This window comes from Leuciscus leuciscus, assembly GCF_965113295.1.
Source record: "Leuciscus leuciscus genome assembly, chromosome: 20".
In the NCBI taxonomy this organism is placed as follows: Eukaryota; Metazoa; Chordata; class Actinopteri; order Cypriniformes; family Leuciscidae; genus Leuciscus; species Leuciscus leuciscus.
In genome coordinates, this window is record NC_138744.1 from 18475667 (window position 1) to 18500581 (window position 24915).

Here is a 24915-nt window from a genome sequence, read left to right on the forward strand (position 1 = left end):
CAGATAAAATTTGTTTCTGTTTGCTTCTCCGAGCTCGCGGCCAGCTTTCTTACATACAGAAAGCGAACCCGCATCTCGCACCCTCCCGCTCACAAGGATGGTGCTTGAGTATTTATGAGCGTCTAAACATATGAGCCATCAAAGCGCCCAGCTCTGTCAGTCCCCTTACAAGAGGCTACTGCAGCAGCTTACATCGCAGCCAACGAGCCAGTAACACAACTCGCTCGCCTGCACACAAACGCCGTTTTTAAGGCGGCCCAGATAAATCTCATAAAGAGTATAAATTCGGGTTGTCCGGCTCACGCCGAAGGTGTCATAAGTGTAGAAAATGTGCCCACACCCTCGTGCTCACTGCTACACACAAACACGGTTCCCCTGGTAACGCGCTCAGAGTGCACTCTCATAAAGCGGGCACGCGCCGCTCGAGTGATAAGCGTAGAAAATGTGTCCACGACTCTGTGCCCACACCTACCCACTGCCCGCTCTGCCACACAGTTACCCCGGGTTGCAGACCCTCTAAAGCGCTCAAACACTGGCCGTGTGACAAATGTAAGCCCTGCGCCCGCTCGCGAGTGCGCGCACTTACTAACAAACACGATACCCCTCATGCTGCTCTCGCGACACGGGTTTTTAACAGCAAAATATGCCCCGTCCATAAAGATCGAGCCGTCATACGCTGTACAGCCAGTCACTACTGTCTACCAGCCCCCGTGTTCAAGCACCGGCGGCGCGCGCACCGCCCCCATCTTCTCTGATACAGGTTCCCCATCTCGCGCAGTGCGGCGATCTGAACCCAGAGACCATTCGACCCCTAGCTATGCATGCGGAAGCATGGGAAGCTATCCAGGGCATGTCAGAATGGGTGCTGAACACTATAGAACACGGCTATTCGCTTCAATTCGCTCGCCGTCCCCCGCGCTTTTTAGCACGGACGGAGACAAGAGTGAATTCAGAAGCAGCGCATCTGCTTCATGCAGAAAATAGCAAAGCTGCTGCACAAAGGGGCTATAGAACAGGTCCATCCTTCTCTGAGCGAGTCGGGCTTTTACAGCCGTTGCTTCCTCGTACCCAAGAAGGACGGAGCGCTAAGACCTATTTTAGATCTGAGACATTTGAACAAAGCCCTCATGAGACAGCCGTTCAAAATGATCACAACCAGACAAATCCTCGCGCAAATTCGCCCAGGAGACTGGTTTATCTCTCTCGATCTGAAGGACGCGTACTTTCAGATCCAGATAACACCCCGTCACAGGCCATTCTTGAGATTCGCCTTCGACGGTCGGGTATATCAATACACAGTCCTGCCGTTCGGCCTGTCTTTGGCACCCCGTACATTTACGAAGTGCATGGACACGGCTCTCGCTCCCCTCAGAAGACGGGGAATGCATATACTGAACTATCTGGATGACTGGCTTATTCTGGCGCAGTCAGAGACAGAGCTTGTGTCTCACAGAACAGTGCTTCTCAGCCACTTGGAAAACTTGGGTCTCTCGGTTAACTGGACCAAGAGCTCATTATCGCCCCGCCAGTCAATCTCCTTCTTGGGATAGAACTGGACTCGGTGGCTATGACGGCCAGATTATCGGAGCAGCGCGCGCGCGCGCCGCATCCGTCATCTCGCCGCATCCTTCCAGGTGGGCAGCCAGGCTCCGCTGAGGACATTCCAGCGAATCCTGGGGCATATGGCCTCAGCTGCAGCAGTGCTTCAGCTGGGCTTACTGCGCATACGCCCGCTTCAACGTCAGGGTGAATCAAGGCTGCATTTCAGCCCTACAGCCCTGGCTGGCAGCCGAATGGTATCGCACGGGAGTGACGATGGGAGCGATCTCGCACCGGAAGGTTGTCTCGACAGACGCTTCCAACCAAGGTTGGGGAGCGCTCTTCGAAGGCAGACCGGTCTATGGCTGCTGGTCAGACCAGGAGAATCTCCTTCACATAAACTGTCTAGAGATGCTCGCGGTCGAGAAAGCGCTCAGGCACTTCCTCCCAGTCCTCCAAGGTCACCATGTTCTAGTCAGCACGGACAATACATCAGTAGTGGCCTACGTGAACCGCCAGGGCGGCGTCAGATCCAAAATGCTCTGCACCCTGGCGGAACGCCTCCTCGTGTGGGCTCAGCACTCACTGCGCTCGCTGAGAGCCGCGCATGTGCCTGGGCACCTGAACGAGGGTCCCGACAGACTGTCCAGGGACAATGTTCCCCCTGGGGAGTGGTCCTTGCATCCCCAAACAGTCCAGTCACTGTGGCGCCGTTTCGGCAAAGCGAAAGTCGACCTCTTTGCGTCAAAAGACAACGCTCACTGCCCAAAGTTCTTTACGAAGAAAGAGGACGCGCTGGCCCAGACCTGGCCCAGCGGCCCACTATATGCCTTCCCGCTGGTCTCTCTGTTGCCACAAGTCATCAGGAGAACCAGGGAAGTGCGCCACACGGTGCTCCTCATAGCCCCGTACTGGGAGAACCAGACTTGGTTCCCGGAGCTAATACAGCTGGCAGACACAGTCCCCTGGCCGATTCCGGCGAGAAGAGACCTTCTCTCTCAAGCCCGCGGCTCGATCTGGCATCCCCATCCAGAGCGCTGGTCTCTGCATGCATGGAGACTCAACGGATACCCGTTGACCTGCCAGAAGGGGTTGTGAACACGATCACCCAGTCTAGAGCTCCCTCTACGAGGCGGCTCTACACGTCTAAATGGTCTGTGTTTAAAAGTGGTGCACTGCCAAGGGGCTGGATCCACAAGCATGTGGGGTATCGCAGGTATTGGTTTTCCTTCAAGAGCTGCTGGACACGGGCAGGTCCCCTTCCACGCTCAAAGTCTATGTTGCGGCCATCTCAGCTTTGCCGGTTCGGCGCTGGGCCGCGCATTAGGAAGGAACGGGTTCATCACCCGCTTCCTTAGGGGAGCCAGGAGGATGAACCCCCTGCGACCCCCCTCGGTTCCTATGTGGGATCTTTTGCTGGTCCTAGAGGCCCTGAAAGCGCATCCCTTTGAACCCATAGAAACTGTGGATATGAAATACCTCACGCTCAAAACCGTTTTTCTGATAGCTCTGTCTTCAGTCAAATGTGTGGGAGACCTTCACGCGTTATCCGTTAACGCTGTGTGCCTCGAGTTCGGACCTAATGACTCGAAAGTCATTCTTAAACCGAGGCATGGTTACGTCCCCAAAATATTGGGCACTCCCTTCAGAGCACAGGTAATTTCTCTCTCAGCCCTGCCGCCTTCCGGCAGCGAGGTCGATGGTAATCTCCTCTGCCCGGTCAGAGCGCTGAGAAATTACGTCACACGCTCCGCCGCTATCAGGCGCTCGGAGCAGCTTTTCGTTTCGTTTGGTGGGCGCACCAAAGGTCTCGCCGCCTCGAAACACAGCCTGTCCAGATGGATAGTGGACGCTATCGCAGCTGCTTATGCGTCTAAAAACCTGCAGTGCCCTCTGGGCATCAGGGCTCACTCCACCAGAGGCATGGCCTCTTCGTGGGCTTGGTCCAGCAGAATTTCCATTCATGACATTTGTACGGCGGCGAGCTGGGCCTCCCCCTCGACATTTGTTAGGTTTTACAACCTGGAAGTTCCTGCCTTGCAGGCGAAAGTTTTATCAGTCTAAGTCACGCGTAGGCTGGCCCACTGTCTGTGCGCGGGCTACTGCGGTTGATTTAGCTCTCCTGGTTGAGCTGCATTATACAAGGGTTTATCAGCTCAGACCGGCCGTGCTGCTCTGAGCGCCCTAGTGTGTGCTTATGTACTGCGCTAGCCATTCTATTGGCCGCCCGGTTCCCACTCATCGTGTTCCCCGGACTTCCCCTAGGACTCATTTAGTGGATGCTGGGCGCGCACGGCGTTGACAAGGGAGTTCCCGTAGCGTAAGCTAACTTACGCAATACGAGAGAACCTCTCGTAAGAGAACGTAATCGGTTACTAACGTAACCTCGGTTCTCTCTAGAAGAGGGAACGAGTATTGCGTAACCCGCCGTGCTCGCGCCACGAGCTCATTCGCTTCAGCGACAGAAACCAGTGAAGCAGCCTCTGAGCCTCGCTTGTATACGCTAAGCCACACCCCCTCTTTCGCGGGCTGTGACGCATGAGGCGCGCCAAGCGCGCTAATTGGACGTGACGTCACGTCTAAGGCTCAGCGATAGGCTGCTGCAGTTGCCGCAGGGCAGCCAATGGGCACGCTAGTAAGCCTGCCCTAGGTCTGCGTGTTGCTGCACTGCGTTGACAAAATTATAAAAATTAAGGATAATTTTTTGGCTTCAGATCTCGAGAAAAGATGACTTTCCCGTAGCGTAAGCTAACTTACGCAATACTCGTTCCCTCTTCTAGAGAGAACCGAGGTTACGTTAGTAACCGATTACGTTTCACGTTATTGTCATGCGAACCACCACAGCGCGCCCACAGTCCAGAGACTACAGCACAGAGAGGATTACATAAAACATATCGGATCTATTTTAATTTGCATAGAATGCTATATTTGAAAGCGACATGGAGGAGATTAGGAGGAGAAATGGTTAGAGATTAGGAGGAAACTGTGGCTTTACCGAGCTCAACGGCTCTGGCCGAGCTGTGAACAAAACACTATTGGCTATTTTTTAAAAGGGGAGGAGCTGTTCGATGTCCCGCCCTGTCTTCCTGTTTCAGTGGATATTATGTCAACACATTAAATAATGCTGTGCATTTCAAGGCACTTCAGTGGGCCATTAAACTGTTTAAAGGATAAAAAACACCAGTTTGTCATAAACTTCAAAACAAAGGTAAAAAAAAGAGATGTGTATTCAAGTAGTTTTGTTGTGATATGACACATTTTCATTGTGCATTACATATGAAGTTTAAATAAGTTTCAGATGTAATAAATAAACGTAATACCTGGACCGGGGGGGGGGGCGGCGGCGCTATCCGTCCCTGGCCACAGAGGCTGAGTCAAGATCCCTCGTCAAGGCCACGGTGGCGGCACGTTCCTGGTTCCCTGAGCTACTGGCACCTCCCTGGCTCCTGTATCACCTCTGTCACCCTGGAGGTTTGTCTGTTTGACCCAGTTTTCCAGTGTGTTTAATTGATCCCGTTCCCCTGTTGTCCTGTTAATTACCTTAGCTCTTTTGTTTGCTCTGTGTATTTAAGCCCTCAGTTTTGTTAGTTCCTGGTCCTGTGTCGTTTGTTATAGTTCGATTCAGTAGGCTATCTCCAAGTTATCTCCTGCATGTTTTCCTTGTTTGAGGTTACAATTATTTTGTTTACTCCTTTGTCATGAGCTTCACTACAGCCACTATTTCTGTGACAGATAATTGCTGCTTGCAGCTATATTTTAATATTATGATTACAAATGAATCCAGACATCAATGCAGCATTATGCAGATGATGGATCTGTGAAAAGGGGGAAGAAATGTTACATTCATTACTTGAACATTTTAACAGGCAATAGGGACTGTTAAACGTTGATTATTCTAATGGGGTTTTAAATGTTCAACTTTTTGTACTTAACTTTTTATAAGTGGGCTTTTTATGTAAAAAAAAAAAAAAAAAAAAAACTGCATTTATTTGGTGCATGTTTCACTGGATATATAATATTTATTTCTATAAATTATACATGGGGCTCTTAACTCTGGCTCTCGAGATCCACTTTCCAGCAGAGCTTGGCTCCAGCCCTTATCAAACATTGGCTATGAAATTGCCCCCTGTACCCTTATAGGGCACTATTTGAGGGGACAGCCATTTGTGGTATCGTGTGCACTCGTTCAATCCCATAATGTACTGCAATAACGAGTTAATGAAACCATAGTGGAGGTTATTGAGTGCACTCTTTCAATCCCAAAATGCACTGCACTAACGAGTGAACTGATATACACAACGGACGGCTAGAGAATACACATAATGCACTGTAAGGGCCATGCCGAATAAATTCCCGCGTCTCGCCAGAAGATGGCGCTCGCAGCTGAATCATCCATCCATCCATACAACCCGCTGGTGCAAAATGTGGTTAGCCTACAGCATAATATCATAGAGGTATACATTGATTTTTAATCGATTATTAAAATGTTTAATTAAGGTTTATACATTCTAGTTTCCATGCAAATTTCAAGATAAATATTTTCATTAGCCTTCCATTGGAGCAGCCAGTTTGCTATGAGTTGATAAGAGTCTGTAAATGTCGTATACGGTTAGCTGCCGCTTGGTGGCGAAAGAAGATTTGGGGTGGCAAGCCAAACGCTAACGAGACGATTACAAGTGTTCTGTGAGAGATATCTTTAACCAGTTGGGGCAAGAGTGCACGTGGTAGCGAGTAGGAGGGAACTATAGCTATCCGGATGAAGTAATGGGACAAGACGAAGAAAAACAACAAGGGCAGGATCATCTTACCTATCCCTCCTCCTCTTTCACACTGCGCGTGCACGGTAACTAACCATGTATTTGCAATGAGCAAACATACGATTCTCAGCATATGGATTACGTAAAACTAAAGAAAATGCGGACTGCATAGAAAGGAAGAGGAGACAAAGAGAATCAAGAACATGGCAACACCTGTAAGTTGATCTCAGCCTTGTATAGCCTATTATACAGTTTTAGTTTTATGATTATGTCTCCTGTTCAAACACGAGCTACTGTATTGTGTTAACCTTTGTTGAAGCCTACATGGCTATAATTGTATCACTGACAACAGAACCGCATTTAACAAACAAAACAAAAAAACGACAAAAAAACAAACTTAGATTAGACTGAACTTAACAGATTGAGAGCAGCTAAAAACTTTTGCAAACTTAAAACCCCCCAGCATATCTGAATGCATTAGTAAACTCAGCTGATCAGCAGCTCAGTGTCAAAACAGGAGGTTTCGGTTGTTCTTTTGTTTTTTTATGTGCGCGCGCGCGTATTCATCTGTTTTCTCTGTAACAGCAGTCAGCTGTCCCACCCACTATTTTACTTTCCATTTCGCTATTGTTGCAACATCATGTGAAAACCCAGCATGTGACTGCACATTTAACACGCATAACTCTTTATAAGTCCACTCATAAGTAGCTGCAATCAGACATTCTACACAGTTTGTCATTGACCCTGGCTAAGTCTGTTTTTATTTTAGTCAAACATGGAGGTAGACCTGCACGGACTGTTCGAGGAAAACAAAACCTTCGACTATTACGATTATGAGTACAAGGAGGTGGTCTGCCCGTCCAGCACAGTCTCTGGTGCTTTGGCGGTCTTCATTCCCCTGCTTTACTCTGTGGGGCTCTTCTGTGGGCTGCTGGGAAACGGACTGGTGCTGGTAATACTTTGGCATAAGAGGCTGAACCTGAGTGTGATGGACATCTTCATCTCTCATCTGAGTGTATCAGACACACTGCTGCTGCTTACACTGCCTCTCTGGGCTGTAGATGCGGTTAGGGGATGGAACATGGGCACAGGACTCTGCAAACTGGCTGGTGCTCTGTTCAAGGTGAGTTACTGTAGGCTTCTGGATTGCTCTGATAAGTCTGTAGACTTTACTGGGTTGAATGCCATTTTTATTGTATAAACGGCTACAATCATCAGACATGGTTGGAAGAGTTAATGAGACTCTGAAATTCAGGTTAGCATGGATTGGAATGACAGGTTTTAGATATCAGACAAAATGGATATCTTCTGACGGGATCTGGTAAAGAGACCGTTGTTTTTAGAACAAAGAACGTTTTTTGTAACGTGAACTTATTTTTAACAGTGACATGAGGCTATGGCGTGAGCTAATTATCTATTATTTTATTTGAAAATACATTAAAATGTATACTTAAAATCACTTGTATACACCTCTTCTATAAAAAGCATGTTTTTATCCATTTTTGATGTTTTTGGTGGGCATAAAGTCATAAATGTCATGGTGATATAGCAATCCTGAAATCAGTAAAGAAAAATCTTTAATATTTCATATAATTTTTTTTTTAAATTGTCTGCTGAATCTAAGTTGCTTGGTATGACCAACATGAAGAATAAAAATATAAAACAAGAAATGATATCATAGAAAGACCCCTCCAGACCTTTATGACTGTATCAAGGTCAATATAACTTAAATGATCAGATAATTTGACCTTTTTATGACAAGGCAAGGTTAGTTCAGGTTGTAAAATGTCATGTGGTGCGACTCCCCAAAGACTTGATATATTAATGATACTTATGAATGAATAATAATTCATAATATTTGTAAAAAATAACCTTTACTTTTACAGACATATTTGGTCAGGCTGTCATACAAAGACATGTCATACAATTAATTAATACATGCAAAAACAAGAGAGAACCAACAACATTTTAATGATTGATTATATTCAGCTTATGCTTTTTCTTGTGAACTTTTTGTTGTAGTTTTTTTATTCAGTTTTTTTGTTGTTGTTGTTGTTGTTGTTTTGCATAGTAAAATTAAACCTGTAGCTGTAGTTTGCCTTTTTTGGCCAAAAAAAATTGTCAGATAAATACCTTAACCAAGTTTAGTGTTTTTTCCTTAATATTTTGCTTGTATTTTGATTATATAAGGTGTGTGTGTGTGTGTGTGTGTGTGTGTGTGTGTGTGTGTGTGTGTGTGTGTGTGTGTGTGTGTGTGTGTGTGTGTGTGTGTGTGTGTGTTTATGAAAATGAATAAATGTAAACTTTTCTTGAAAGTTTTTGAAAACCACATGAGACCAACATACTATGTTTTTAAATTGTTTTTGTATTGTTTTTTGTATTGTGGACATTCTAATTTGTCAATGACTGTCTGCTATAGTATTGTAATAACTATTCTCTTTCAAAATCTCTTCAGATCAATTTCTACTGTGGTATCTTCACGTTGGCCTGCATCAGTGTTGACTGCTACCTGTCCATCGTTCCTGGAGTACAGATGTTTTCCTGTAAAAGACCTATGGTGGTTTACGGTTCCTGCCTGCTTATCTGGATCTTTTGCCTGATCCTTTCAATCCCTGATTGGATCTTTCTGAGCCACTTAAAGGGTAAAGGGGAATGTATTCACTTTTATCCACGTGATTCCTGGCGTCTTGCCTCTCGTTTTCCACATCTTGTGAGCTTTGTTCTACTTGTGCTGCTGTTCTGTTGTTTCTTCGTCCTGCTGAAGCTATGGCACGACTCCAAATGCCAGAAGAAGAAGAAGAAGGGCCGAAGTACAGCTGTCATTGCAGCCCTTGTGCTGGCTTTTTTCGTCTGCTGGACACCCTACAACATTGCCTTCATCATGAACACGGCTCAGCCAGTGGAGAGGGTCTCCTCACCAGGGGAAGATGAGTGTGAAGGGAGGCAGTGGACAGCTAGCAAAATAACGGCCATTTTTGGGCTTCTCCATTGCATTGTCAATCCTGTTATTTACCTCTGTCTCTCTAAAGAGTTTCGGCGACGCGCACTGACTATGATAAAGTTCAGTGCTTGTCAAACAGACAGTAATGAGGTTTCACTTTGGGACTCTAGTGGAGTAAACGGAAATGCTTCTGTCCAAGAGGAGCAAGGTTCACGTCAACCTATGAATGACATTAAACCAACAATAAAAACACAGGATGATACATGAAACATGAATACAATGAAAACAATTGACTACTGGATGCTCTGAATCTCATAATTCCAGAAATGAATTTTATGAGTTCTTTATTTAACATAGCACATAGGCATTAGATAATTGACATTACTATGTATGGAATAATAATGTTGGATGACATAGAGTCCTTCAAAGGGTTTTGTACATGCATGCTGGTAAATTCTCCTTTGTACTAGATAATGAAGTAAAACATTATGCTCTTATTAAGAAATGCTGGCCAACTCATTTGCACTTCTAATTCAGTAAAATTACTGGTGATTATTGCTCTTTCCAATGTGATATTTATTCACTGTACTGTAAGTGTTTTGGAATAATGTTCCAAAACAATATTTGGCATTTTGGCCGATAGTGTGCCTACTTGCTTGATAATAGAACTGTTCATTTCCACTTGACAATTTCAAAATCAGCCTTGTCAATGGATAATACATATTGCAACCATGTAAATGTCAACTGTGTTGCATGCATTCATGTATGAACCATACATTTATTTGTTATATAAAGTCTGCTATATTTGGGAGAAATAGTTTTGAAATGTGTCAGAATTTCATCACCACCATCAGCGGGTCTGCAGATGAACATGTCATTTCTGCTCTCATGATAGGAAGTCATGTCAGTTTCTTAACAATGACATGTGTTTTTTAGATGTCTTTGTCAGTGGTCTCTAGAAGGGTGGGTCCCGTCACTTGCATAAGTGTTAGGAAGTATATGAAGGAACACAGTGCTATTTTAATGTCCCAAATTCTTATCTTCACTTTGAAGTGAAAGCTTATTATGTTCTGCTACTTCTGTTAAAGTTAAAATATTAAGTAAATGTTTATGAAAGAAAAAAGAATATTGGAAATAAATTTTGGTTTATTAATTGCTCGTCAAATGAGGAATAATGATTTGACGTTTTTGTAGTTTCCTGTGAGATGGGGTCATGAAAGATTCTTTCCCCATGTTACATAAGCAAGTTTTCCTCTTTTGGGGGAAGTATTTTCTTACAGGGTGAATTGGTAATTGGGAAAGACCGTTGTTGGGATTTTTAGGCATAGATAATTTCCCTTCTCATGAGTGGAATATCCCCAAAGACAGAAATGATGACAGAGAGAAGAAAAACAGGGGATTTGTATTTGCTCTAGTCCTTGTTAATGTACTGCAGTGTAGTGTTCTTCTAAATACTTGAAGCATATCATCATCTTGAACAACAGAAGGGCCTGTGTGTAGAACACAGAGAGAAAACATTAAGATTTTTTTTTACTTATCCTTAAACTGCCAAAGCACATTTTAATACATGTGATCCACCCCAATGACTTTGTCAACAGAGTGAACTTTCAACAGACAGTTTTCTTAGAAAGTTCTAGAAAGGTAGTGAAATTTGACCGTTCTATGGTACACGAAGACTTTCCGGTATATTAACACAAAAATAACCACATGCGTCTCACCCTACTCAGTTCCTTTTTCTGAAACAGAACGTGGTGAGCATGAAAGACAGTATGATTGCACTGTCATGCGATCTGATATCATCGGTATTCATTAGATATTTCCCATGAGTCATTACATTAAGAAAACTGTACAAAATGTATTGATATATTGTTAATATATAAAAATAGATTTTGAGAATCTCAGTTATAAACATATCTTTCGGTATGAGGAACATGCATTTTTGCAAGTGTCTGTGTTAATTTCCTGTTCTGTTTGTGTGAATGCGGATGAACGTTTTTGCTGACATTTGTGATATACAATATTGTTAAGAGTTATGTAGATCATTTTCTATTCATCTCTTTTTCTAGTGTGGACAGATAGTCAGTGCTGTTTCCCCAGTTTTTGCATCCAGTGTTTTGAAATGTTTTTTTTATTTGATTTATTTTTTAGCTAGACCATAGCAAAAAAAAAGTACTGTGTGTACTGTCATAACCCTGGTAGATGATGGTTGAGAGTGATTGAATAAACTGAATATCACGAGTTTTATTAGGCCTACAGTAATTGTCTACACAGACCTGTTTTGACATGTCTTGGTATAACTGGTCGGACAACTTTTGAGAACTGGGTCATGTGTGTAAGCTAACCACACCGGTATTATATGTGGTAAACAGAGGTAAACACAGTTATAGCATTAGCAAATTAACAAATATAAATCTAAAGGTTATTATGAGACCCATAATATTATGGCAGTGTGTTCATATTCATTTGCACTCCTCAGCTGCCCCCTAGAGGCTTCAATGAAAAGAAAAACCATATGGCCTCTGCAGCTCTAGGACCTCATCATGGCTTATTTTTCTTAATATTTTCAGCTTTTAGTCCATTTATAGATGGGTGTGTTGCTTTTAAAATTATGTCCAATCAATTGAATTTGCCACATGTGGACTCCAGTTAAAATGTAGAAACATTTCAAAGATGATCCAGAGAAATGGGATGAGCTGAATTTTAAGTGTCAACAAAGATATTTTTTTTCTTTTTAATAAATTTACATTTTCAAAATGATCACAGATCTGCCTTTTTTTTATTTAAATTTGTTTTATTGTTTACATTTTTAAGCATTTTAGCATAAGGATGCCTGTAACACAATGTAAAGAAAATGGATTTGAATATTTTTTGAATGCACTGTAAAATGGTTGCCGTAATAGTGACATTGTGTGGTTATTTTGGGGACAGCAGTTTATTTCCCTTCACATGTAGTAGACTAGACGAAGGCTGCGTTCCAAACCGCATACTTCCCTACTATTTAGTATGGGAAAAAGAGTAGGCGAGCGAAAAAGTATGTACGAATCCAAAAGAGTAGGCGAGAATTACCTGGGTGACGTATTAATTATCGCGAGATTCGGGCTTAAGTGCGTTCGAATATGCCTACTTTCCTACTATATAGTAGGCGAAAACTATACGTGAAGGAAGCAGTACGTTCGAAACATCAGTATTCATAAAAGAGTAGGCGAGAAGTTCCCGGATGGCTTACTGCTTCCACACAGATTTTTGAGTGCTGATCCGATGGATACTTTTCTATCCCAGGAGGCCACGCGAGAGGAAACGTCATTATCAAACATCGCAGAGATCAGCGACGCGGGTGAGAACTGGTTGAAATCGATATTAAATTAAGTAGGTCAGAAATTAAAAGTATTATTAAGAATAAAGTTAATAGAAAGTGGCAGGAGAGATGGGATAAGGAAGGAAAAGGCAGACATTTGTATAATATAAACAAAGAGGTTATAGCTAGGAAAATCAGTGGATTGGAAAGACAGGAGGCAACATGGTTTTCCAGACTGAGGATGGGACATACAAGTTTAAATAGTGGATTGCACATAATAGGGAAACATCAGACTGGACTATGCATAAATTGTGGAGTAGTAGAAAATGTAAAACATATACTTATAGATTGTACACAATACACCAGAGAAAGGGAGAATATGAAGAGAGCACTAGACAGAGAGTTAACCATGGGAAATTTATTGAGTGTAAACAGCACACAGTCCACAGTTAGGGCGGTTATTAATTATCTTAAAGAAAGCCAACTAGCAAGAAGAATTTAGTTGTTTATTTATTTATATAATTAATATTATTATTTCAAGGTTGAGGAGTTATAAGAGTGGAAGCTGGAGGAGCTGAACACGCAGCGCCAGCTGAAGGTTTTTTTTTTTTTTTTTTTTTTAAGACATCCCCTATGCGATCACACCTCAGCCCAGTAGATGGCGGTAAGGCACATTGTCTGCAAACTGCCAATAAAAAAATACAGAAGAAGAAGAAGCGACGCGGGTGCTTTCAAATGTGAGTAAACACGGTTCCTTGTGTTAAAATTGCATGTGTTGAACGACTGTAGAGTAAACTGTTGAATTGTTGAAGGTGTAAAGACGTTACACAGTATAGTATAGTTGTGATTTTGCTGTAAAAACACGTTTTATTATGTATGACGTTAGCTAACACGGGAGCTCCAGTAAGGACACGTAAGTTACGTCTCTAACGTGGATTTACATAAACCATATCGTAAAGATGCTTATTTTAAATGTCTATTTACATCTGACAGGGAAATCTTCAGTAAGTATTGCAGAAGAGCACATCACTACATGAAATAGACATCTGAGTGATGTATGTGTGCTAGAACAAATCTATAAAGTAACTAAACATAAGTTATCTATTTTATTTGTCCATTATGTTGATACATTGAGGAACATTTATGTTGGATAAAAAGTTCAAACAACCTCAACATGTAAATGTAGTGTTGAGCTCATAAATCACAGAGGTAACGTGAATCTTGTCTGGATGTTACAGGGTCAGATGAACAGATGTGTTTATCCAGTGGAGAGTGGCTCATGAAGCTGAATGCTGCCATCAAAGGCTTTGAGTGAGTATACTACAGAAATGAATAACAACAACTATTTAAATATTAAGTTGTAGTTTATTTTAATTATTGTAATTTCAAACAGAGCTATTACAGCACTTTTCTGATTCTTGATTTCTGTGCATTTGCCGCACAGCTTTTGTGGTGGAGCAGGACCTGCAAGGAAAGATGATGGCGGCATTTGTGAAAAAAAACAACCTTTTTGTCTTCTAAATAATACTGAAATCAAATGACATTGTGCGGTTAAAAGTACTGTTTTTTGTGTTATGTTTGTGCATTTTTGTAGGATCTGCAATGTCAGCAGGCTGGTGTGAGCACTGAGGATGAGGAGCCCAGAGCTGAATCCTGGAGATGGTGCCATGGATGAGACCTTCCATCACTCCACCTGCCCTTATTGCCTCAGATTGTGAAGCACAACACATCACGCAACAACCTCAGGCACGAAAGTACGGCTCACCTCGGGTGGTCAGCTGATTCATCAGAATAAAGCTGCAGAATGGGAACCGCTGTGTTGAGATGGCAGAAGGATGTGGGGTTCAGCACCTGTAGTCTACATACATAATTGTAGTTTGAATAAAGCTTTGTTTCATGTGTTGACTTGTATATGCATTTGTTTATTGTGTGATGGTGACTTTGATTCATTCTTTTACTAATTTATTAATATTTCTCATTGTTGTCAGTAAATAAAATATAATTATTTAATTAATGCTTTATTTATTGTTTGAATGAAAATGTAGATATGTTCACTATATACACATCTAGAGTGTATTCATGCATAGCTATGTCATATGACACATTACATTTTGTTTGTTTTACTGAATTATTTTCAGTAAAAAGTAATATAATTAAGTATTGGTCAGCATTTATCGTTGTTATTATTGTATGTTTTGGGGTGGGATAGCAATGCAATTCATACTGGGGTAATATTCATTTTTAATATTAATGATACTTCAATTTTTCGAGTATAAAATCAACAGTTTTCTCCAAAGGCGAATCTTGGCACAGCTGCCCTTTGTGCAGACATTACAAACGCTGAAGGAAACTGTTCTAGGTCGAGTTACTGGTGTTATGAGGTATGTGTGTGTGTGTATATATATATATATACACACACACACATATCAATCATGGGTTTGCATACATAATATGAGATTTTATACACAGGAAAAAAGAACCTACAAGATTGAATATCGTAATATATATTTTCTTAAATAATTAGTTATAATACACTTAAAAAAATCATTTTTTTTTTTGTTATTTATAGGCCCAGGCCTGAGGAGTGAAACGAGAGTTAAATTCAACAAGAAAAAGGACAAAATAAAGCAGTAAGCCACTTTTGCTTGTGGCTGAAAATGTTTGGATATAAAATAAAGAAATTAACAACATATTCAAGAGATGACAATTTTGGGATTTTGTAATAAAAATAAATAATATCGTTAAGGATAAAACGGTGGGTCACATTAGTAGGGTTAAATATAAGAACTTAAATCAACCCTAAATGTATTCACAAAATAAATGAGCAGCAGTTTCTTCAAAAAGACCACAAAATGAGCAAGTTTAATCAATATCAAGATATTTACAGATAGATGAATTAAACCTGTCGTTCAAATCTTTTAAGTTGTTGCGCGTGTGATAGCGCGTCGTAGGTCACATGATAACGTCAACATGGCAGATGTCCGGTTCGCATTCATACTCAACGAGATCTGGCTATAAAGTACCTAACGTTACTCTTTTAGCGCTCGTTAAGTAAGTAGGCTACTTATTGAAATTAAGTACCTACTCATTGAGTATGCGGTTTGGAACGCAGCCTTAGGACATTTGAACTGTGAGCATTCAACTGCTTCCTTAAAAGCTAAAATTATTCCCACTGAACAAAAAATAAAGTATTTTAATTAATCCAAAAAAAGTATTTTTGTCCAATAATCATAGTATAAAAAAAAGCTAATAGGCTTGTTTGAGATGCGCCTTGCCTCGCCTGAAATGTACGCGAGAGTAGGCGGCTGCAGTGAGAGGAGGAGTGAAAAAAGCGCAGGCAAGACGGACAGTTCTCTCTTCTCGTAGTGGATCTGACACCTGCGAGATCAAAGATGGATATCGCGGGATTCACCGGATTCACGCTCGTGCACAGTGTTGCTAATAAACTGGATGGAATTTAAGTTCTGTTGCTTTTATATGAAAATAAATATAATGAACAAGACACCCAAAGTAGCCTACTTATTTAATTCCATTCCAAATACATGTTTATCAATCTTTTTTTCTTTAATACATGTGTTGTTTTTTTCTTTTCTTTTCTTTTTTATAAAAATTACATTGCATAACCCATGGAGATCGCACTGTTAGATAGTTTGGGAATATTCACACATAACGTATACATACGTTATGTGTGAATATTCCCAAACTATCTAACAGTGCGATTTCCCATCGTGCTTTTGCCACCGTGATGTATTGTTCTCTTTTAAAATGTTTGATTTTTAAACTCTGATATCATGTTTTATGTGTATACACATAAAACATGATATCAGAGTTTTAAAATCAAACATTTCAAAAGAGAACAATACATCACGGTTGTTTAAACCAATGAACACTAAGCTGTGTCGTCAGCAAGTCGTTTCCCATCGTGCTTTTGATCAGCGCAGTCAGTGGAGAGCAACTGCGCTCGACTGCAGAATCCGACAGGTGCGCCTTGCGCTCGCGAGAGATTTTTGACATACGTCAGCATGACATCAGAGCAAGGCGGACCGCACTCGGACACATTTCTAACCGGCATGCATGTCGCGCTGATCACCGCTGATCGATTCTGCGCAGATTTTGCTCATCTCAAACAAGCCTATTATCTTGAATGAAATGGCAGCTGTCAAGAGTTGAAACACCTGAACCTAATAATTGAGTATTACATGTCCCCATGACAACTGATTGTCAGTAAACAATTGGTAAATGGCAGTTGCTGGCAACACTTATGTTTTGGAAGTCAAGTATTGTATAAATACTGGTCTTTGCAGTATGATTTTTTTAGTGATGTTATTGAGGTGGTTAGTTCTTGTATTTTTGTTTGGCCATGGAGGGTACCACTAGCCGACTCTTAAGGTATGTTGATAAATTGTAGTATTTGTTAACAAGTGGTATTCATCTAATAAGTTTATTATTTTTTTCATCTTCAGCTTTTCTTTGGCACTTCTCAGTCTTTGTGTCTGTGACCATATTGGAAAGGGTAAGGTTTATCCAGGCAAAATCTATAATTCATGGTTGCTAGCATGTCTGTTTGATTCTCTTTTCTTTTTAATTTTTAGTTGGTGGTTTTGTCAGGAGTGGTTTTGGATCAGTGACTAATGCATATACGCCTGGTTCTGATGCTAGTAGTGAACTTCAAGGATCTCTGATATCTTCAGCTGGTAGTGGCAGTCTTGTTTCTGGTTCTGTGACCATTGCAATGGGTACGGGTATGCACACTGAGTCTCTACCTGAGCCAACACAGCTCAACAATGAAACCGTAGTACAGTCTAGTAATGAATCTGTGGTGAACAGCTCCCAGTCCAGTGGCCAATTAGTGGAAGTCGGCTATCAGTCTACAGTGCAAGCCAGCTCACAGTCTGTGGACCAGTCTGGCATGCAACCAGCCCAAACCACCTCACAGTCTGTGGACCAGTCTGGCATGCAACCAGCCCAAACCACCTCACAGTCTGTGGACCAGTCTGGCATGCAACAACCAGCCCAAACCACCTCTCAGTCTGTGGACCAGTCTGGCATGCAACAACCAGCTCAAACCACCTCACAGTCTGGCATGCAACAACCAGCCCAAACCACCTCACAGTCTGTGGACCAGTCTGGCATGCAACAACCAGCCCAAACCAGCTCACAGTCTGTGGACCAGTCTGGCATGCAACAACCAGCCCAAGCCAGTTCACAGTTTGAGCCCCAGCTTGGTTTCCAAAAACCTACACAAACTGGTTCACAATCAGTGGACTGGCCCAGTGGTCTGCAGTTACCTCAAGCTAGATACCAGTCTGTTGTCTGGCCTAGTGGCCAAAATCCAGGACAAGACTGCTACCAGTCTGTGGTCCAGCCCAGTGGCCTGCAGTCAGCACAATCCCGTTACCAGTCCGTGTTCCAGCCCAGTGGGCTCCAGTCAGCACAAGCCCGTTACCAGTCTGTGAACCAGCCCAGTGGCCTGCAGTCAGCACAAGCCCGTTACCAGTCTGCGTTCCAGCCCAGTGGCCTCCAGTCAGCACAAGCCCGTTACCAGTCTGTGAACCAGCCCAGTGGCCTGCAGTCAGCACAAGCCCGTTACCAGTCTGTGTTCCAGCCCAGTGGCCTGCAGTCCGCACAAGCCCGTTACCAGTCTGTCTTCCAGCCCAGTGGCCTGCAGTCAGCACAAGCCCGTTACCAGTCTGCGTTCCAGCCCAGTGGCCTCCAGTCAGCACAAGGCTGTTACCAGTCTGTGGTCCAGCCCAGTGGCCTGCAGTCAGCACAAGCCCGCTACCAGTCTGTGGTCCAGCCCAGTGGCCTGCAGTCCGCACAAGCCCGTTACCAGTCTGTGGTCCAGCCCAGTGGCCTGCAGTCAGCACAATCCCGTTACCAGTCTGTGGTCCAGCCCAGTGGCCTGCAGTCAGCACAAGCCCGTTACCAGTCTGTGGTCCAGCCCAGTGGCCTGCAGTCAGCACAAGCCCGCTACCAGTCTGTGGTCCAGCCCAGCGGCCTGCAGTCAGCACAAGCTCGCTACCAGTCTGTGGACCAGCCCAGTGGCCTGCAGTCAGCACAAGCCTGTTACCAGTCTGTGGACCAGCCCAGTGGCCTGCAGTCAGCACAAGCCCGTTACCAGTCTGTGTCCCAGCCCAGTGGCCTGCAGTCAGCACAAGCCCGTTACCAGTCTGTGGTCCAGCCCAGTGGCCTGCAGTCCGCACAAGCCCGTTACCAGTCTGTGGTCCAGCCCAGTGGCCTGCAGTCCGCACAAGCCCGTTACCAGTCTGTGGTCCAGCCCAGTGGCCTGCAGTCAGCACAAGCCCGTTACCAGTCTGTGGTCCAGCCCAGTGGCCTGCAGTCAGCACAAGCCCGTTACCAGTCTGTGGTCCAGCCCAGTGGCCTGCAGTCAGCACAAGCCCGCTACCAGTCTGTGTCCCAGCCCAGTGGCCTGCAGTCAGCACAAGCCCGTTACCAATCTGTGTCTCAGCCCAGTGGCCTGCAGTCAGCACAAGCCCGTTACCAATCTGTGTCTCAGCCCAGTGGCCTGCAGTCAGCACAAGCCCGTTACCAGTCTGTGGACCAGCCCAGTGGCCTGCAGTCAACACAAGCCCGTTACCAGTCTGTGTCCCAGCCCAGTGGCCTGCAGTCAGCACAAGCCCGTTACCAGTCTGTGTCCCAGCCCAGTGGCCTGCAGTCAGCACAAGCCCGTTACCAGTCTGTGTCCCAGCCCAGTGGCCTGCAGTCAGCACAAGCCCGTTACCAGTCTGTGTCCCAGCCCAGTGGCCTGCAGTCAGCACAAGCCCGTTACCAGTCTGTGTCCCAGCCCAGTGGCCTGCAGTCAGCACAATCCCGTTACCAGTCTGTGTTCCAGCCCAGTGGCCTGCAGTCAACACAAGCCCGTTACCAGTCTGTGTTCCAGCCCAGTGGCCTGCAGTCAGCACAAGCCCGTTACCAGTCTGTGGACCAGCCCAGTGGCCTGCAGTCAGCACAAGCCCGTTACCAGTCTGTGGACCAGCCCAGTGGCCTGCAGTCAGCACAAGCCCGTTACCAGTCTGTGTCCCAGCCCAGTGGCCTGCAGTCAGCACAAGCCCGTTACCAATCTGTGGACCAGCCCAGTGGCCTGCAGTCAGCACAAGCCCGTTACCAGTCTGTGAACCAGCCCAGTGGCCTGCAGTCAGCACAAGCCCGTTACCAGTCTGTGGACCAGCCCAGTGGCCTGCAGTCAGCACAAGCCCGTTACCAGTCTGTGGACCAGCCCAGTGGCCTGCAGTCAGCACAAGCCCGTTACCAGTCTGTGGACCAGCCCAGTGGCCTGCAGTCAGCAATTCTTGGTTCCAAACCTTTGGATGAACACCGTAAAAGACCACTTCAAGCTAAGAGTCTGATGCAGTCAGTCCAGCCTGGCTTTCAAGATCCAGTACCTCTGAATTCTAACACTACTCAAATTAAGCGTTTATCTCCAGGCATATTGAGGTTGCATCAAGTGAAGTCATAGCTGCGTACTTTGCCTTGTTTTCTTCATTTACTGTGTGCTCTGTTTTTGAAAAATAAACAAACTTGTAATCTTGTATACTGGGAGTCCTAGTATTGTTTGTGCTGCATTAGCATGACCTCATCTTTGTTTGACATGATCTGCTTAGTTCTTTCTTATTGCCTGTTTGAACCTGGAGATGAGTTTTGGTTGATCAGATCAAAAAAGTGGATGCTAACAACAGGTGTAAAGGTGTTTAAAATGTTTTGCGCTTGTCCACTTTCAACAACTTCCAGAGGTAGTCAAATGCATTTGACTGGATTGCTTGGTGTAAACCAGTGTTTCACAACCTTTTTTCAGTCATGGCACCCTTTTTAATTTTGTGGCACCCAACACTAGTGTTGTCACAATATACTTTGATACTATACCTTGAAATGTATAAATTTTCTATACCACAGGGAAGAATCACCTATACTGTCATATAGCCTAGATATTTTCTTTTTTATATTTTCATCCATTGAAAGTCTAAGAATCTTTAATTTCTTCTGAAGAGATCACTTTTTATGATAACATTTAAGGCTTTTATACATTTATAAACATTGCTCAATAACCGTTGCAAATCTCCCCTAAATGTTTGCTCACTCAGTGTATTGTTTTTATATTAGGATAATTTTGTTGTAATTGCAAAAGATAGCTTGTAAATGAGTGCAGAAACAAAGATAGTATATTTTAAATACTTGTTTAATGGCATCTTTTTGTGAAAAAAGGCCAGTATCAGTGATACCAATATTGCTACTGATGTCTTCAGTGAATTTTTTTTTTTCAGTTTGAAACATTTATCACCATTCAACAGTGTATTGAAAGCTTTCAATTTTAACATTTATAGGCTCCAAAAATATAACTTTTTATGTAAGCGAACTTAAAATCATCTTCACATAAGCCCATAATAAATGTCATGTTTACCTGTGAAATTGAATAAAGTTATCAAACACTTTACAGTCTTCACTGCGTAAATTATAAATTAAATATAGATTAATCCTTATTAAAGCTCCATTAGACTCTATTAGCTAGACCTTCAAACTTCAAACTTTTAAAACTAAACTAAAACTTAAACTATTTCAAACTGAAAACATTCAATCTTTTAAAACTTCTTCAAACTTTCTGGCAAGGCTTTTTCATGACAAAGTTTGTCTACAAACTTTTTTATCTAGTCTGTTATTATTCGTTCAAGTGCGAGAGAGTCGTTTCTTGCGCGCGTCTTTCTGTGCATCCTGTCATGTGTGTCAACTGGACATTCATAGACAGCGCGTTCTCTTTTGTCTTGTCGCGCTTGAGGGGTTTACAAGCAATTGCATGAAGAAGAACGTGATCATATAATGTAACGCCAGCCAAAGGATCACAGAAAGAAAGAAAAAAAACCCGGATGCTGCGTTAATTGTGTTAAATATTTTTAATACGCTAAACTGAAAAACATAAATCGCATGCGTTACCGTTGACAGCAGGGACATAACCGAAGTATTTATGTGAATACGGACTTTTCGTGTGATTTGACCGTAAGCGCAACAAGCCATGAAAAAGAGGCAGCTTTGTGCACTGGGAATGAAGCACAGGAATGAAATCATGCAGCACCCCGCAATTAAACGACGAAAACTTACGATTTACATTTTTATTATAAATGTGTGTGCGTTAGTTGTTAGAGACATCCGAGATTAGGCTACATAATAAACATTTTTTTTACACATTTTAGCAATTTTAAAATGTTTGAAGGAGTTTTTACACGGCACCCCTGCTCGCCAGACGGCCTCAGATAAAGGCTTTAAACTTCATTGCGCTGTAGTCAATGGGTTTACACTTTCAGAGCATATGGTCTTTAATTAAAGGGACACTATTTCTTTAAATATTTTTCTTGTATATTCAAGAATATATTCATGTTAATTATGCAGTTTGCATGTTAATCTGCACAGCCACGAAACTAAAGCACCAAGAACGATAACAATAGTTTATTGTCGTAACCCCGGTTCTCTGAAACATCAAGTGGAGAAATCCACGACAGGAAAACTCGCATGCTCCACACCAAACACTTGTGAGCTAGAGCTGCCCTTACGATTAATGTATGCCATTGCCGTGGTATTGTCACAGCGTGCGAGCACATGATGTCCCTGCAGGCGAGGCAGAAAATAATTCAGAGCTTTCCATATGGTCAAGCTCTAAATAATTTATGTGCGCTGAACGTAGTCTGCTCGGCTACAAACCGTTCACCGTTCTGCCCTCCTCTGCCCTGCCCTCAGCCTGTTAATGACGCATATGTCATCACGACATCACCGTCCCCAGAGGGGTTCCCTGTGCGTAAAAGTGCTCTTCCAGTGGCGCAGAGCTGCCGTGCAAACCCATTTCATGAACGCTCTCATTCTCAGGAGTCCTATAGGGGCAAAACCAGGGGCGTTGCTAGACATAAAGCTCTACTGGGGCACAGACATGCCCCCCATTGTTTGTCTGAGATAGCAACAGTAACTAAGGAGGCCGTGGCTTACCGATAGGTCAATTACATATAAATTTCACATCTGAAAGAATGATTCATTGTTATCACAAACAATCAAAGACAGTAGTACAGAACACAACAATGTGTTTATTTTCTGTGCTATACAGTGCTGCAGACAGGGGCGTTTGTTGCAAAAACATTGTTGCAAGAAAATTTGGATTTCTCGGACCTATTATGTGTATTTTAAGGTGTTTGAAGGCCAAAAAATTGGATAACAATAGCTTTAAAAGCATGTTAGTAGGCAGCAGTAGCATAAATGATTCATCAAGCAGATAACAGATTCTTAAACATGAGAATGAGGATAAATGTTGCAATGAAAAAATCCACACTACATGTTAATGTGTATTGTCAACATTCAAAACTATTTTAACTCCATCCATCCATCCATCCATCCATCTTCTTCCACTTATCCGGGGCCGGGTCGCGGGGGCAGCAGTCTAAGCAGGGATGCCCAGACTTCCCTCTCCCTAGACACTTCCTCCAGCTCTTCCGGGGGGACACCGAGGCGTTCCCAGGCCAGCCGGGAGACATAGTCCCTCCAGCGTGTCCTAGGTCTTCCCCGGGGTCTCCTCCCGGTGGGACATGCCCGGAACACCTTCCCGGGAAGGCGTCCAGGAGGCATCCGGAAAAGATGCCCGAGCCACCTCAGCTGGCCCCTCTCGATGTGGAGGAGCAGCGGCTCTACTCTGAGCTCCTCCCGAGTGACTGAGCTTCTCACCCTATCTCTAAGGGATCGCCCAGCCACCCTGCGGAGAAAGCTCATTTCGGCCGCCTGTATCCGGGATCTTGTCCTTTCGGTCATAACCCACAGCTCATGACCATAGGTGAGAGTAGGAACGTAGATTGACCGGTAAATCGAGAGCTTCGCCTTATGGTTCAGCTCCTTCTTCACCACGACAGACCGGTACAGCGACCGCATTACTGCAGAAGCTGCACCGATCCGTCTGTCAATCTCCCGTTCCATCCTTCCCTCACTCGTGAACAAGACCCCAAGATACTTGAACTCCTCCACTTGAGGCAGGAACTCTCCACCAACCTGAAGCGGGCAAACCACCCTTTTCCGACTGAGAACCATGGCCTCGGATTTGGAGGTGCTGATTCTCATCCCAGCCGCTTCACACTCGGCTGCAAACCGTCCCAGTGCATGCTGAAGGTCCTGGTCTGATGGGGCCAACACGAAAACATCATCCGCAAAGAGCAGAGATGAAATTGTGTGGTCCCCAAACCTGACCCCCTCCGGCCCCTGGCTGCGCCTAGAAATTCTGTCCATAAAAGTTATGAACAGAACCGGCGACAAAGTCCAACATGCACCGGGAACAAGTCTGACTTACTGCCGGCAATGCGAACCAAGCTCCTGCTCCGGTCGTACAGGGACTGGGTAGCCCTTAGCAAAGGGCCCCGAACCCCATACTCCCAGAGCACCCTCCACAAGATGCCGCGAGGGACACAGTCGAATGCCTTCTCCAAATCCACAAAGCACATGTGGATTGGTTGGGCAAACTCCCATGAACCCTCCAGCACCCTGTAGAGGGTATAGAGCTGGTCCAGTGTTCCACGACCAGGACGAAAACCACACTGTTCCTCCTGAATCCGAGGTTCTACTATCGGCCGGATTCTCCTCTCCAGTACCCTGGAATAGACTTTCCCGGGGAGGCTGAGAAGTGTGATCCCTCTATAGTTGGAGCACACCCTCCGGTCCCCCTTCTTAAAAAGAGGGACCACCACCCCGGTCTGCCAGTCCAAAGGTACTGTCCCCGACCGCCACGAGATGCTGCAGAGGCGTGTCAGCCAAGACAGCCCCACAACATCCAGAGACTTGAGGTACTCAGGGCGGATCTCATCCACCCCCGGTGCCTTGCCACCGAGGAGTTTCTTGACTACCTCGGTGACTTCAGCTTGGGTGATGGACGAGTCCGCCTCCGAGTCCTCAGCCTCTGCTTCCTCAATGGAAGACATGACGGCGGGATTGAGGAGATCCTCGAAGTATTCCTTCCACCGTCCGGTGATATCCCCAGTCGAGGTCAACAGCTGCCCACCTCCACTGTAAACAGCATTGGTAGGGCACTGCTTCCCCCTCCTGAGGCGCCGGACGGTTTGCCAGAATCTCTTCGAGGCCGACCGATAGTCCTTCTCCATGGCCTCACCGAACTCCTCCCAGGCCCGAGTTTTTGGATAGGACTCCTCCTTCAGCTTGACGGCATCCCTTACTTCCGATGTCCACCACCGGGTTCGGGGATTGCCGCCTCGACAGGCACCGGAGACCTTACGGCCACAGCTCCGAGTGGCCGCGTTGGCAATGGAGGTGGAGAACATGGTCCACTCTGACTCAATATCTCCAGACTCCCTCGGGATCTGGTCGAAGCTCTGTCGGAGGTGGGAGTTGAAGATCTC

At 44.3% G+C, this 24915-nt stretch overlaps 2 protein-coding genes and 1 long non-coding RNA gene across 4 annotated transcripts; all 3 read left to right on the forward strand.

Moving 5' to 3' along the window:
- Positions 1-6359: 6359 nt before the first annotated feature.
- Positions 6360-11481, forward strand: cxcr3.3 (chemokine (C-X-C motif) receptor 3, tandem duplicate 3). The gene is made up of 3 exons (XM_082149079.1): positions 6360-6511; positions 7066-7419; positions 8752-11481. Exons 1-3 carry the CDS (start codon positions 6500-6502, stop codon positions 9502-9504), a joined length of 1119 nt encoding a protein of 372 aa, XP_082005205.1. The 5' UTR covers positions 6360-6499; the 3' UTR covers positions 9505-11481.
- A 1798-nt stretch (positions 11482-13279) lies between these two features.
- Positions 13280-14546, forward strand: LOC309483322. 2 transcript variants are annotated; one of them, XR_014200542.1, is made up of 3 exons: positions 13280-13445; positions 13771-13843; positions 14127-14546. It is a non-coding gene; the product is annotated as an uncharacterized lncRNA (long non-coding RNA). The 2 variants fall into 2 exon arrangements; XR_014200543.1 differs by lacking the exon at positions 13280-13445 and having other exon boundaries at positions 13566-13843.
- Positions 14547-16357: 1811 nt separating this feature from the next.
- Positions 16358-22281, forward strand: LOC309484361 (uncharacterized protein; the record flags this gene model as incomplete). Its single annotated transcript, XM_082150585.1, has 4 exons — positions 16358-16921; positions 16996-17045; positions 17125-18295; positions 22221-22281. The coding sequence occupies exons 1-4, from the start codon at positions 16893-16895 to the stop codon at positions 22279-22281; spliced, it is 1311 nt and encodes a 436-aa protein (XP_082006711.1). The 5' UTR covers positions 16358-16892.
- Between the last annotated feature and the right edge of the window lie 2634 nt (positions 22282-24915).

Bases quoted from the DNA above. Each gene is read 5' to 3' on its own strand.
- cxcr3.3 (XM_082149079.1), top strand. The intron at 7,420-8,751 runs GTGAGTTACTGT...AAATCTCTTCAG, and splicing joins TGGCTGGTGCTCTGTTCAAG to ATCAATTTCTACTGTGGTAT.